Source organism: Aptenodytes forsteri, unplaced genomic scaffold (assembly GCF_000699145.1).
Source record: "Aptenodytes forsteri isolate BGI_AS27 unplaced genomic scaffold, ASM69914v1 Scaffold137, whole genome shotgun sequence".
NCBI lineage: Eukaryota > Metazoa > Chordata > Aves > Sphenisciformes > Spheniscidae > Aptenodytes > Aptenodytes forsteri.
In genome coordinates this window covers 5,617,668-5,631,746 of record NW_008796221.1, presented here as the reverse complement: position 1 = coordinate 5,631,746, position 14,079 = coordinate 5,617,668, and the positions used below count along the sequence as shown (strand labels likewise).

General features: G+C 37.9%; 1 protein-coding gene across 1 annotated transcript in view; it reads right to left on the bottom strand.

Moving 5' to 3' along the window:
• The window catches only part of NAPEPLD (N-acyl phosphatidylethanolamine phospholipase D), a 15,399-nt gene extending 2,405 nt beyond the window's left edge, over window positions 1–12,994 (bottom strand). Inside the window, exons 1-3 of the mRNA XM_009289063.1 lie at window positions 12,765–12,994; window positions 8,158–8,470; window positions 933–1,579 (exon numbers count right to left, since the gene is read on the bottom strand). Of these exons, the coding sequence (XP_009287338.1) occupies window positions 933–1,579; window positions 8,158–8,454 (944 nt within the window). The 5' untranslated portion in view covers window positions 8,455–8,470; window positions 12,765–12,994. The remainder of the gene's footprint in view (window positions 1–932; window positions 1,580–8,157; window positions 8,471–12,764) is intronic.
• Window positions 12,995–14,079: the final 1,085 nt, after the last annotated feature.

The window sequence follows — 14,079 nt, the reverse complement described above, 5'->3', positions numbered from 1 at the left end:
AGCTCACCTAATCAAAAAAATTAGGGCGCATGTATGTCTGAACAACATACAGAACACTCAAAATCAACAAGCTGGAATATACCAACATACCCACAAAACAGCAATTCATGTATTTCACTCCTCTTTTCAAGTGTTTTTTTTTTTTAATCTATATTTTTAATAGTATAAGGACATATTACTGGTGCCTTGAGGCATTAAGGCCGTAGATTTAAATCCATCCCTGAAAAAATTTCATGCTAGCAGCGCACACCAAAAAGTGTGTGCTTCAGAAGACAGCCTAAGGGAACGGGTGGTAAAGCAGAAGAGAGAACCTGGCAATTCTTGAAAGATACCGGATTTTTACCACATTATTCTGATTCCTATCTTCCTTTCCCAGCCTATACATGCTCTGCTTCCAGCATTATAGGAGCGTTATCATCTAAAAGTTTAGATACCCTGTCATAAGTAGGATACAGATGCTTAAACAAACAGATCTTTCACACTCTATAAAGGATTCATCTTTGTCTTCAGGTAAGTTGCAAAAACAGCGTAAGGACTGAAGCAAGAGAAAAATGCTGCAAACTGCATGCATCTAAACGGGTTGGATTAAGTGACACTACTTAAAAGAAAAAGCCACAAAGTAATTCCAGATTTTTACTCAACATTTTTCATGGAAGAAAGTCAGCCAGTTCATCCTTGCTGTGCTTAAGACTGAAGAAAAAAAACCCTCCAAGAACACCACTCATACACAGGCAAGCATCCTAGACATTTCAGCTCCATCGTCCGATTGCCTGCTTTTTTTTTTGTCATTCAGCAATATCCTTCTTTTGCCTCTATAGTCTATTGTAAAATCTTAATACAAGCATACCTACAGTTTTCACTTCTGGGTGTATTTTTTTGTCATCAGTATATGATTTCATTTATGTATTTTGATCAAACTTTGATTTCCATACCTTGGCTCATAAGCTCCAATAGGGATGGCTGCAAGATCAAAAGGTCCAAACCTTTTACCTATCTGTTCAAAAGCAACACAATATCCAGTATCTCCTGAAAAGAAAAACCTATTCCAAGGTCCCAAGACAGACCAGCTGCCCCAAAGAACCTTGTTATCATCTGTCGCAGTCCTTTTGCACCAATGTTGAGAAGGGGTGAAGACAAAAGTTACCGCATCGTGACCAGGGACGCAGTTCTCTTCCCACCAATCCAGTTCAATCACATTCTCACAACCACATCTCTGCATCCAGTCCAAGAGCCCTAGAGGCACAAACCAGCGCAGCTCACTCCCAAAGCGTTCGTTTAAACTCGTTACAGTGTTGTAGTCCAAATGATCATAATGGGTGTGGCTGATCATGACTGCATCTATTTTGGGGAGCTGCTCTACTGTGCACGGAGGTCCTCGGAAGCGCTTGGGACCCACCAGCTGAGTAGGGGAAGCTCGCTGGCTGAAGATTGGGTCAGTAAGAAATACAAGTTCATCCATTTCCACCATAACTGAGGCATGTCCCAACCACGTGACTCGCATACCAGTTCCTGTCTTCCCAGCAAGTTCCGGCTTTTGAACAAAGTAAGGTTTTAACACTGGAAGCTCTTTATCGAGTTCCTAGCAAAAAAGAACACAATATGCATGAGAGATTTCAGAATGTACTTGGCCATGGAACAAAAACTGCATACAAGGCACAAATTATTACAGTCAAGACTTGCATTTTGTTTATATTTTTAGGCAACCAGAGAACTGCAACACAAAACAGATGCCTTTTCAACGACCATTTTCCCAGCTACTTCCTCCTAGTTTCATCTTAGGTTTTTGTAACGTTTCACTTCTCTGTCAAGAGAGAAAAGAGAGAGCTCAAGAGTATCCCATCAGGCCAGGAGACTTACTAACAGAGAAAGAGAATCTGAAAGCATTGCAATGAAAGCACTGCAAGGCACTAACAACATCCTGGGAAAGGCTTTGCAATCCGTTGGCCTTCCTGACCTGGAAAAGAATACATATATACACTGTTACTGTAACAAATGCTCAAGTTTAGCTTGTGCAACTGAATGATGCATCCCCTAAGTCCTAGCAGAAGTAAGTCACAAACCCACGGATGAAAGAGAATGCAACGTTCCCATCAGCATTCTGCAAAAGCTCTGTTCTATTAGCCTTTAGCAGACCCTCTCTCTATTTACGTATAGAAGCAGCACATAGAGGTTAACCTCACTTGGCTAATGTTAGCTTTTACCATACTCTCTTTCTGTCCTGCCAGTAATTCAATGAACTTTTGTAAAACACAAACTAAAACTCAGATCTCATTTTTAAGACGGTCCTTTAGGCACTTAGCTATGGTTCTCATGATGCTTTAATGAAGCCTTCTAGGTAATTAAAGTTTAATTATTACTGAATAAATCACTATACTGATCTCCCTGTATGTTCAGGATGCAGTCCCATGAATGACTCAAATCAACCTAAATCTATACTGTGTAACAAAGTTATGGAAACCTTCCCCCACCTGCCCTCTTGTTCCAGCCTCAATGCTTATGCACTCCCCACTCAAGCCTGACAGGTCAGAGAACTGATCAAGCTGAACATTAATCCAGAGGAGGAAAATAGCTTTCAGCTCAATCTGCTTCCAAATTTGACTCTATGTGCAGCATCAAGAGGACAGCTGGCACAAAGGAGGCTGTGGCTGTACATTATCTACTGAAACTCATCATCAAACCACTCACTTTGAACAGGAGTTACATTCTTTCACTGCAGTTTGGTTGAGATGCTTATGCAGAAGCTTTATTTGTAATGAATAAAGAGTTTTCCTATTAAAAAAGACAACCAAACAAAAAGTCTTTTCAGGGCTCCTGACCATCTCCAGCTCTGCCACAGTGTGGCTAAGGCACTCCTCACAAACAGTTCTGGTCTGAACTCCTCACATCACTTCAGGAGAATTTTCCTATGTTAGGCACCTTCTACAGACTCCTGACACTCTTCTCTCCCTGGTAATCACAGATGTCCCAGCACTTCTGGTTGTAGTCAGAGTCTCCCTATCATAGTTGCTGCTCCCATTCTCTAGGTCTAGGATAGTAGATTAGTGCTGTCAGTGAGCTTATATAGAGCTAACCTCCTGCTCCCTTAAAAGCCCAGCTGATGCTGTGACAGTTTAGGAGCCTAGGATTTCCCTTGCTAAAACAGTCCCGACAGCTTCAGGAAAATTACTTTCTCCACAATATTTTATTGATTTGGAGCGCATATGTTGGGAAAAAACAAACACACACAACCCCAACCCCCTGCAATCCTACTGTAAGTAACAAAATATTAATGAAACTGCTTTTTCTGAGAGCTAATGGACAAGACATGTCTACTGAAAAAGTTTCATTACTGTCTCCAGGAACGAGAAATAGATAACCTTCTATAGAGCTAAATATAAGGTTAGTACAATACTATCACTTAATTCATACAAGAATAAACAAAGTATGAGTATTAGACTGAGACAAACTGCTGCTTCTCCAAGAAAGAAACATCACTTTCTCATCTCTACTTCATTCTAAGTACACGGGAACGACACTGACAGGAGAAATCTGAACCACAGAGAGTGTTATATTCTGACACTTCAATTAAAAAAAAAAAAAGAGTGGAAGATCCACAAAACTAACATAAAACTCAAAAATGGAAATTAGGACAACCCACCAAATTACACATGGTTAAGTCAACAAATCAGATTATATCAAGGAAATTAAGCTCAGATATGGAATTCAATAATTAATTGTCATAATGCAATTTAGGTCAGTAAGTACATTTTTTATGGAAAATGTTCTTTCTAAGTAGTTGTTTTTAAAGGTAGACTACAAATTATACTGAGAACTCTAACTGAATCCACTTTATTTTTGCTGACATTTGACACAAACTAGTTTTTAAAATTAGTATCATGCAATATCAACAAACAATACTAAATGGATTAAGAACTGGCTAATTGGCAGATGTGAACAACGAGTTCTTAACTGGGACTTAAACATATTGTACTGGTTTTGGCTGGGATAGAGTTAATTTTCTTCCTAGCAGCTCATGGTGCCATGTTTTGGATTTGTGACCAAAACAGTATTGATAACAGACTGATGTTTTCATTATTGCTGAGCAGTGCTTACACGGAGTCAAGGTCTCCGCCTCTCACAGCACCAAATTTTTCATTGCCCAAAAGACCCAAGGGAGGAAGGCAAAAACTGTCAGGACTGCAAGGGAAGTCCAAACTGCATCTACATCAATTTGCTCTGACTTTCATCAATCGGGGTCTAACAGCCCACTGACCTGCCTCTTTAGTTCTTTCTCACAACACACTGTTCACTCTCGAACTTTTTCCACAGACCACTCCTTCATTGGCTGTGTTCATAGTACAGTAGAGTTCGACGATAAGCAGATTCCAAAGTGATCAAATTTTATTTAAGAAAAAAAAACCACCACCTTTTTTTTTTCTTTCTTTAATTCTCTCTCATTCCAGCAACCTTGTTTACAGCGCAATCCCACAAACAGTTGTACTGGTACTAGTCAAGAGTCAACAAACAGAGTCACACAGCCAAGAATGACTGAATGGCGTTTCTCTGTATGTCAGCTTTGTCACGGAAGGAATTATATTGTGTAACTATGCCCTCTAGATGTCTCCTCCTCCGCTTCTGTGAATTTGCACAAGAAGTTGGGAGAGGACACAGCTAAGACAGCTGACCCCAACTGACCAAAGGGATATTCTGTGCCATATGACATCATGCTCAGCATATAAAGCCAGGGGAAGAAGGAGGAAGGGGGGACGTTCGGAGTGATGGCGTTTGTCTTCCCAAGTAACCGTTACGCGTGATGGAGCCCTGCTTTCCTGGAGATGGCTGAACACCTGCCTGCCGGTGGGAAGGAGTGAATGAATTCCTTGCTTTGCTTTACCTGTTAAACTGCCTTTATCTCAACCCATGAGTTTTCGCACTTTTGCCCTTCAATTCTCTCCCCCATCTTGCTGCAGGGGGAGTGAGCATGGGGCCGAGCTGCCTGCTAGGGTTAAACCACAACACGTTTGCACTATTAAAGGCTTTACAGGGATGTCACTAGGACCGACACTATTAAATATTTTGAACAATTTTGATTTAAAGGTAAAACTAATGACCATAAAAGGCATTTGTAAAGAACACGTAGACAGGAAGATTGATAAATAAAGGGTAGCACAGTTCGAACAACTAGTATCCTAACCTATTTAAACAAAATTCTGTGAACAAAAATTCAAGGCAAACCAAGAGCACAAAGGCAGTGTAACTGGGAAAGCACTGGCTCTGTATGAGATCTACAGGTTTGTGATACACAGGCATCTGATCCCAATCAGTGATTCCTCGGGGGATGAGATCAGAAATCAGGCATTATTTTGAGCTGTCATAGTAAATCACACAGGGAAATAGCTAAAGAAATTACTTCTCAGTGCATGGGTTTTGGGTTTGGGGATTTTTGTGGTTTGTTTTTTTTTTTGTTGGTTTGGGGTTTTTTTTTTAGTACACTAAAATCCCCAAAATTACCTTTTAAAGCAATAAGGACTCATAACTCACAAGATTTCAAATCAAAACGCAAGTTCTATTGGCAGTATACTTCATATGAAATTCTTAAAACTCACACAATGGGATAAAACAACATAATGAACAAAATACATACTCTTATGGACTCTTTATCCTGCTATAGTACCTGTTGTTCTGTCAGACTAACCAGAAACATATTAATACTACAACAATTATAACAGATCTTTGAAATATGGCATTAATGTCAAATCAGCTACCAATATAAGCGAAATGTGCATAATACTGTCTTATCTTCATCACTGGAGTAATACAAAAATTCCTCCTGCTGTGCCCCTTCCTCCCTCCCATGTTCTTCTTTCCTTCCTAACGCAAAGCAAGAAGAAACACATGACAGGCTTTGGTAAGACTAGCTAATTAGCTTAGGATTTTTGGCGCTTAGTGCATACTGGAATGCCACTGGATTTTACAGAAATGAGAACAATCTAAATTGTTGAACCAACAACTAATAATTAAAGACACTTCAATGGCACTGAAAAAAGTTAGTAATAAAGCCTGTAATGAAAGTACAAAAAGTCTATGCATTCTGGATAATGATAGAGGCTTGTTGTGAAGGCATGATTATAATACATATAGCTTTCACACACTGAAGTACATATCTTGGATAATATGTTTTGGTTTTTTTTTTTTTTTAAAACATATGCAAAGCACAAAGCACTTGGTACAGATAAACTGAACCTGCCCAGCATAGCAGGGTACCACTAGGCCCACTCAATGTGGAAATTGAAGTAGGAGTCTGCTCGAAGGATATGCTATCTAGCAGTGCTAAATAATGGAGCCCTTAGTTTGAATTTTAAACAAGCTCAGAAGGGCTTTACAGGTTGATTTAGGTGTGGAGCACACATAGCTGGAACAAGCATCGAAATGGCTGAGGACCCAAGAAGTGCATTTCATTGATTCCTATCTAGGTTTTTCTATTTCTGATTTACTTCACTGAGCTCCTGAATAATTGCAGGCACTTCATTAAAAAATTTCAGATGCAAAGCAATAAAATTAGTCCAAAATGAATCCCAAGTGGGTCAGAGGGAGAGCTTTACAACTAGTACAGTGTAGATTTCTTTGTAATCATCCTTTATGGCAGGCATAATCTGTAAATTAAAGGGCAGTGCTGCAGTTCTCCACTGCCATTCGAGCTGTATATTCTGCACTCTGTAGTACACCTTAGCGCTGCCTTCTAGGTACTTCAGTCACTAACCAGGTTTCTGGCAAAATACAAAGCCTACTGTACACATACAGAAAAGGACAACAGTCAAAGGCAACTGAAAAAGCCAAGGTGTGAATTTTACACAAAAATGTGGCCAAAGTGTCATAATGCAGCAAGCTATACACACTAAGTGAGACACAACCACTGTTACTACTACAAGGTGCAATGTCTAGAAGCAAGACACCAAATTTAAAACAGTAAATTGCTGGAAGTGATCCCAAGACCAAAATAGATTTGTTGTGCTTCTTTCTGAATTCATATTGTTATTATTATAGAACAATTACAGCCAAGATTCTTTCTCCCTTAAACATGTTTCATGCCACATATCCTTAAAAAGATCCCCAAACCTCTGACCACGTGTTAATAAGTAACACGGCCTTCCTGTCTGTAAAGCTGATCAAATTCCTTCCTTCACAGTTAAATCACATAAGATAAAAATGAAAAGTGTAAGCTCTTTGCTAAATACCAATTGTCAGATTTATAGCTTATGCTTGCCTTCTTGGATGCTCAAAAGCATTAACACCTATTTGTCCAAAAATGCTTTTCCTGGTTGCGCACCCTTCAGCACAGCTTTTCTGAAGTGCAGTCAACACATTAGAAAATACACTGAGAATTAATCCTAACTGTCAAAACTGTAACCATCATAACACTTGTTGCGGCCACAAAGATAACTCGTGGCCTTCCAGTATCCATTACTCTTCATGGAAGAGAAGCTTCTCTCAGAGGTTGCTTCCCCTGCCTCCTTCTTTATATACGGTATCTGACAGAAGCAATACACCAAGAACAAATAATGGTGTTTCCCAGTAAACTGGCACTGTACCTTCAGTATTTCAGTACAAATACTTGCTCAGGTTAGTTTTAACATATGCAATTTTTTCTCCTGCTGTACTGAAACAGAAAAACATAGATTTGCAAACACTTCTGTAAGTAAGTGACAGCAACTATTTATTACATTTTTATGAAAAAGATGTAACATATGTAGTAAACGGCAGTCTGGAAGAAAAAAAAAGGCAAAATTTTAAAAGTGAGATATGCCACAGCTGTTTCATCCAATATGAATGATGTTAGCAGTATGCTTCATAAGGCAACACCTATTAAAAAGGAAAGAGTGTAACTGTAGTTTATGACTGAGGTAGGGGGCCATTTTTGTTGCTTTTGTAAATATAAACTGAGCTGGATGAATCAAAGGGTGTGGAACTAACAAAAAGGAGACAAAAAAATTTAAGAGGCAGAAAGTAGTAACCCACCTTTTGAAAAGAACAAAGTGATAACAACAATTTGAAAAACAACACTTAGAAAAGTCTCCAAAAGATGCCTAGTAAGTGTTAGTTAGAAACTGTCCTATTTTATTGATTAGAGCAGAAGTAAAAGTAGTCTAAATCAAGAACAGAAAACATGCAAGTATTTACCTGCTTTGAGCATGGCACGTTGCTGTTATTTTTTTCCATGAGGGACCATTTCAAAATATTTGGCAAGGTTGGCGACTTCCATGTTGGCCACGGGTTGACAAATTTCCCATCTTTGCCTCTCTTTGATTTAGTGACATCCTCTTCTAATCTGTAGTCCAGCCTGAAGCTTTTCCTCGAGGTCCTGGAAGAATCGCTGCCCCTGGAACCTCGACCTGAATTCTGACGTTTCCTCACCGCTTCTTTAGGGTACTGGTTACACGCAGTCAAAGGCTGCTCTTCACCCATTTTCTTATCCATATCTTTTTGAGGAGAACTAAAATAAATTTTAAATTAATTAATCTTTTCTTGGACTAACATCAAGATTCATAAGATCGAATGTTCGCACACACATTAGAAACAAGCCTGCCCTTCTCATTTTATGATCTACTGTATTTTTTCCCCTCAACAAAATAGCTTTTAAAACAGTTGCTATTACACAAAAGACTTCAAAAACATGCTGTGGCAAGTAGACATGAGATCTCTTTGTAGTTCAGACAGAGTTTTACTCACCGGTATGCACAGCTTCAGATACTAAAACTATTATCTACCAACTGCAAGAGTGAGGGGGAAGGGTTCCTTAATTTACATTTTGGAAGAATAGTAAGTTCCTCCTGAAACTTATGACATTTAGTGCCTGATGTAATACGATCCTGCAAACCTGTCCAAGAGACACTGAAACTATACAGTACCTTAGGATTTGCCTATATGGTAACTTTGTTTTGTAGTAAAAGCAGCAGCCTCACATAGCATTAATAACACATTACTTCTACCGACAAGATGCACATACATGCAGAAGAGTCAGAACACAGAAGACGTTTGGGCCTATTTCCTATTTTGTCCAAAACCAAGGAAAAGCTTATCGTAATAACAGTAAAAGTAACTGTTTCAAATACAGTTTTGATACAAATTTAACTGAGCTGACTAGTGAAAGGCCACAGAAAATTGGAACATCACAAATAAATCATGGCTGCAATGTCTGTTCTTAATTCCATTGTGAAATGCAAAGAAGTGAGAAAATAACCGAGACAAGCTTATTTCTATAAAGTCACAATTCTGGCACATTTCTTAGAAAACTGCGAACTCTGTAGTCAGAGTCTCTTATTCCAAACTGCACTTAAGTGTTCCAGAGTTTAGGAATAGGGAGTCTTATTGATCTCATAATATCCAAGATAGAAAAAAACAAATACCCCTATTTTATTTTAAAAGTTGCTGAAGCAATTCATTTGAAGCTAAATACTTCAGTTTCCATATTTACTTTCAACTGAAATGTTGAAAGTAAATGTACTGTTCTGACATTTTTTAAAAATAGGTTGCTATTTTAAAGAGTGCACAACTTTCTGGTACTTACAAGCTCTACCTGATAAAAACTCAAAGATGACTAGTAATGAACAGACAGCATGATACACTGCTTAGGTGCAGGAGTAATTTTTAATACCAAATTGTGAAGTTTGTCCTGTGGAAAAGTCTCCACCATGTGTTTTAGACTATCTACTGTTTCATTAACTCAGATACTCAAACTTTGGCTGTATACTCATATGAGACGCACTGGCCTGATGTACCAAAGCCAGTCCACTCAAACAACATTTTCAGAGAACAGAATTAAAGCCCACAGGTTTCTTAGAAATTACTTCCTAAATGAGATATTTTCTAAGTAGCTGGGTATGCATAACTCACTATGCCCCTCATAAGTTCATAATTACCGGGGTGGGGGGGGGGAATATTTTCATTGCAACATTACAGCTAAGATTTTACACATGTGTGTGTGTTATCAAATTGAACCCAAATGCATTTACTGGTGATGCTCTAACTTCAAATGCAGAGCCTGTCCCTGCTATTTCAGCAGCAACTGATTACCAAACATAAAGTGTGGTGTCGGTTCCAAAGATATGACAATTGATAAATACTGTTAAATTTTCTTAACAAAACAACCATTATTTTGCCATAGAGTAGAGATAAAATATTAACACATCAAAATTCACTTCTGATAAAGCAGCATGAACAATGTTCAGAAAACATTGCTGATATATAATTTTTTGATAAATAGTACCCTTGGTCATAATCTTGTTTTAATGTAATTGCTTTGTACTCTAGTTTCCCTGTAGTTTTACTGAAACCACTCCATTTATGTCTTTTCTATTTAGCAATAATATACCACATCTGCATCATAATTTTAATTTAACTGGTTTTTAATTTAACTAGGCTTTTTTCTCTATTCCACTAAACATTTACTGGAATCAGCCTTCAATGGAACAGCCACCCAACTTGCTCTATACCATTTTAAGCAGACATAAATGGTAAAAAAAAGAATCAGTGACACAAAAAGGTAGACAGAAAACCCCAAAAATTGTAATGGATATTTTAACTGTTACTTTAACCTAAGAGGGGTTTGGCTTTTTTTTGGCATTCCTCAAAGAGCAAAGAGCATTTTCAATACCACATCAGCTTATTAATTTAGCAAAGCACGCAGACACAGCATAAAACATCTACTCTTCTAGAAAGCATCATGAAAACAAATCACAAAAGTTTAATCAGATAGGTACTTAATTCAAGGAAATTCTTCTGTTAACATCTCAGATGTCTGATTTTTAAATATATGTAACTACTGTAATTATTGTTCCTACAAGACATTTTATATTAGAGACCGGTGCCTAAGGTTTTATTTTTAAGCTTCTGTTTATCTATTCATTCATCTCTAAAATAGGTGGGTTCTACTTTTGCTTAAATTTTCATATAAACCTTTGATCTTATCCTGAAAGTATAAACCTCTAGGGGAAGTAGGGATCAACTATGCTGATTAAACAAAGACAATGTCAAAGCATTTAAGGCACTGCAGGTATCTGTCTACCAACATATTTTCCACATGATGCACATACATTACTTTCATTAGTATTCCATAAGCAACTGAAGGGATAAAAGACCTCAGTGCTCACAGAATACTTTAAACCCTTTTACATGCATAAGAAAGGGACACATTTACAAACAATTAACTGATGAAGTATTCCTGATGAACTGTAGATTCCTTTGAAGTATCAATCTTGCCAGTTCATTTCTGTTTCCTTTAAACTGGTAAAATATATCCTAGAATATTCATGGAATACAGTAAAAGAAATCTAATTTGACAATCATTTCTTGAAAGCCAGCAATCATCAGCTTAAAATAAAACTCAAGCAGTTATTAGCCCAAGGAGATTCTTACCCTTTTGCAAAAGAAAGCCTCTACAGACAAGGAGATTTGGCGGGTATATTTTAAATATTAGAAAATACCCAATCAGAAATGAGCTGATTTTTCATCCAGCTTTCCTGAATTCTTTCCCAAGAAAAATAATAGTTTGACACTCGAGAAATAAATTTAAGCACCAGATTGCCAGGCAAATTATGAGCGATAGAGACACCAAAATCAAACTGGAGTAAAGTAGTTGTGTTCACTTGGGAGGGGCAGGGGGAAGGGGTCATGTCCTCGGTGAGTATTTGTTATTGTACGGTTCCACAAGAAATCTTCTATTTTCCACACTTTTAAACAAAGAGGAAAACTACTATTCTACTTAAAAGCATTGACCTGCTTTCTTAACAAATGGAACCCATCCGTCAGGATGAGGTGACTTACCCCCAAACAAGGGCAAGTGGATTGCCACCATTTGTAAGAGGGGCTCAGGCAAGACGCAACCCAACCGCCCTCTCAGTGCTCAGAGGTGCTTTACTGCTTCAACTGAATTCAGAAAAGGAAATGGACCAAGACATACAAACTACTAAAGGAGGCCATTAGTCATGCCAAATCCACGAGGCCAGAAGGTACTCTAGACAGAGGGGAAGGACACCACTGCCTGATGAATAGGATGAAGCCTAACATGAATCAAAATGCGGAGCTCACATAACTGGTTTCCCAGCACCAAATACTAAGGAGCCCCTAGTAATCCACAAAGCAAGAGAGAAGTTGTAGATCAGGCAGGACATGGCATGGAAAACCCATGTCTTATGTCATGGTAAACAGGCTTACACCTGTAAACAGGATATAGCCCTTAGGACAACAGGTTTGGGGTCAATTGTTTATTTTAGCATTGCCTATTTAACTGAACTTGGATACAAACATTTTGGCTTTGAGTCTTCTGTTTATTTAGGAAAATAATTAAAAGTTTAGTTAAGCATTTTAATACCTTCTCTTTCTGTTCTAAAAGGTTGGAAACAGGATACGTTAATGTTACAGGAAGCACTCTGACATTAAAATTTTTCTTTTTAAATGATCTTTTAAACAGAGCAGAGCTTCAAGCCAAATTATTTTAACTTTATTTGAAGAAATGCATCAACATAAGATCTATTGTGTGAGTCTTCACCTTTTCCACCCAGTCTCCTCTAACATCCACTACTCTGTAACTGAAATGGATGTAGTTCCTCCTACTAAGCATACAGCCATGCTACAAACAGTAAAGTCTGCCAGAACAGATTTATCCTTCTTTTCTACACAGAAATGTGGTCCTTGTTTAACAAATTCATAAGCCAGAAAGTTTAAGAAAGAGTTACTATGAAGCTATAGTTTACTGGAACCCAACAACGCCCACAAAACTTCACACTTACCTTGCAAATATTCCATAGCTTTCCAAATATCCTTAGTTTTCTCTGTTTTTGAAGCAATGAGTTTGGTTCATTTCTAATTGCTGTCTCTCTGTACAGACTACATCCAGAACTGGGCTGCACTACACATCACCTAAAAGGGACAGCACACAATTCCTAGCAAACTCATTTGGTTTGTGTTTCATCATGCCACTGTAGCCTTATCAAAGCAAGAATCTGAGCTTTCTGCAAGTCATGTACTGCTACACAACTTGGAAGTCTTCTTTCAACATATGTATTTTTTAAGACTGCAAAAAGCACACTTGTGGGCTTGAAACAAACAACAAAAAAAAGTACTTTTTTTGAAAAAAGCCTCCCACCCGCTCAACTATCAAATGACTACCAGCTAAGTTTTGGCTGTGCTTTTATTTTTCCTTCAGGTCTGAAATTGTCTGCTTTAATTAATGAACAGTTTGAGACTGGAAAATTCTGAATGCATTTAAACTTTTATTGTGCAGTACTTCAGGCTGTTCATCATACCACTGTAGCCTTATCAAAGCAAGAACCTGAGCTTTCTGCAAACCATATACTGCTATGCGACTTGAAAGTTTTCTTTCACTATACATATTTTTTTAATGACTGCAACAGCAGTTGCAACAGCAATTATTCCAGACACTCTTGGTCTTAGGATTTCACACAAAGAAGAGCACTCAAGCTTGCAACTAGTTGATCTATAAATACTTTTATTATTTGAGATTTCCCATTAAAAGTCACAAGCAAGAACAAGCAGTGCAGAAATTTTCATTCAAATTATTTTATGTTTTAACAGCCAGCTTGGGATTCTGCATGATATCCTATTTCCATATTTTCTAAATACCCACAAAGAAAAAAATCCATGCTAGTACAGACTTCTTCCATCCTTGGATGCACCCATTTCATAGCACAGCTATAAGTTGCCAGCCCAGTTCTTCTCTGTTCTCAACAGATCTGTAAGTATCCTGACTCTACAGTGATCTTGTGTACTGTTAAAGAAAGATGAAAAACTGAGTTGATAACAGAAACAGAAATAGCTTTCTCCATAAACAACCTCATAGAATTAGGATGAATCCTTTGCTGTTCTTACCTAGTTTTGAGGATCAACAGTAAAACAAAGCAAAGTTTTATTTAGACATTACAGAGAAAAAAATTTTAGTTACAAATGAAACAAATGTGAAGCATCTACCCATGGTCGTCTGTTGTTACGCATATTCTTACAACAGCTGTATTTATAAGCAGCCATCACCATGAGCCAACCCATTTCTGCCCTCATTACTCCCTGAGGCTTGCCAAAACAAACATT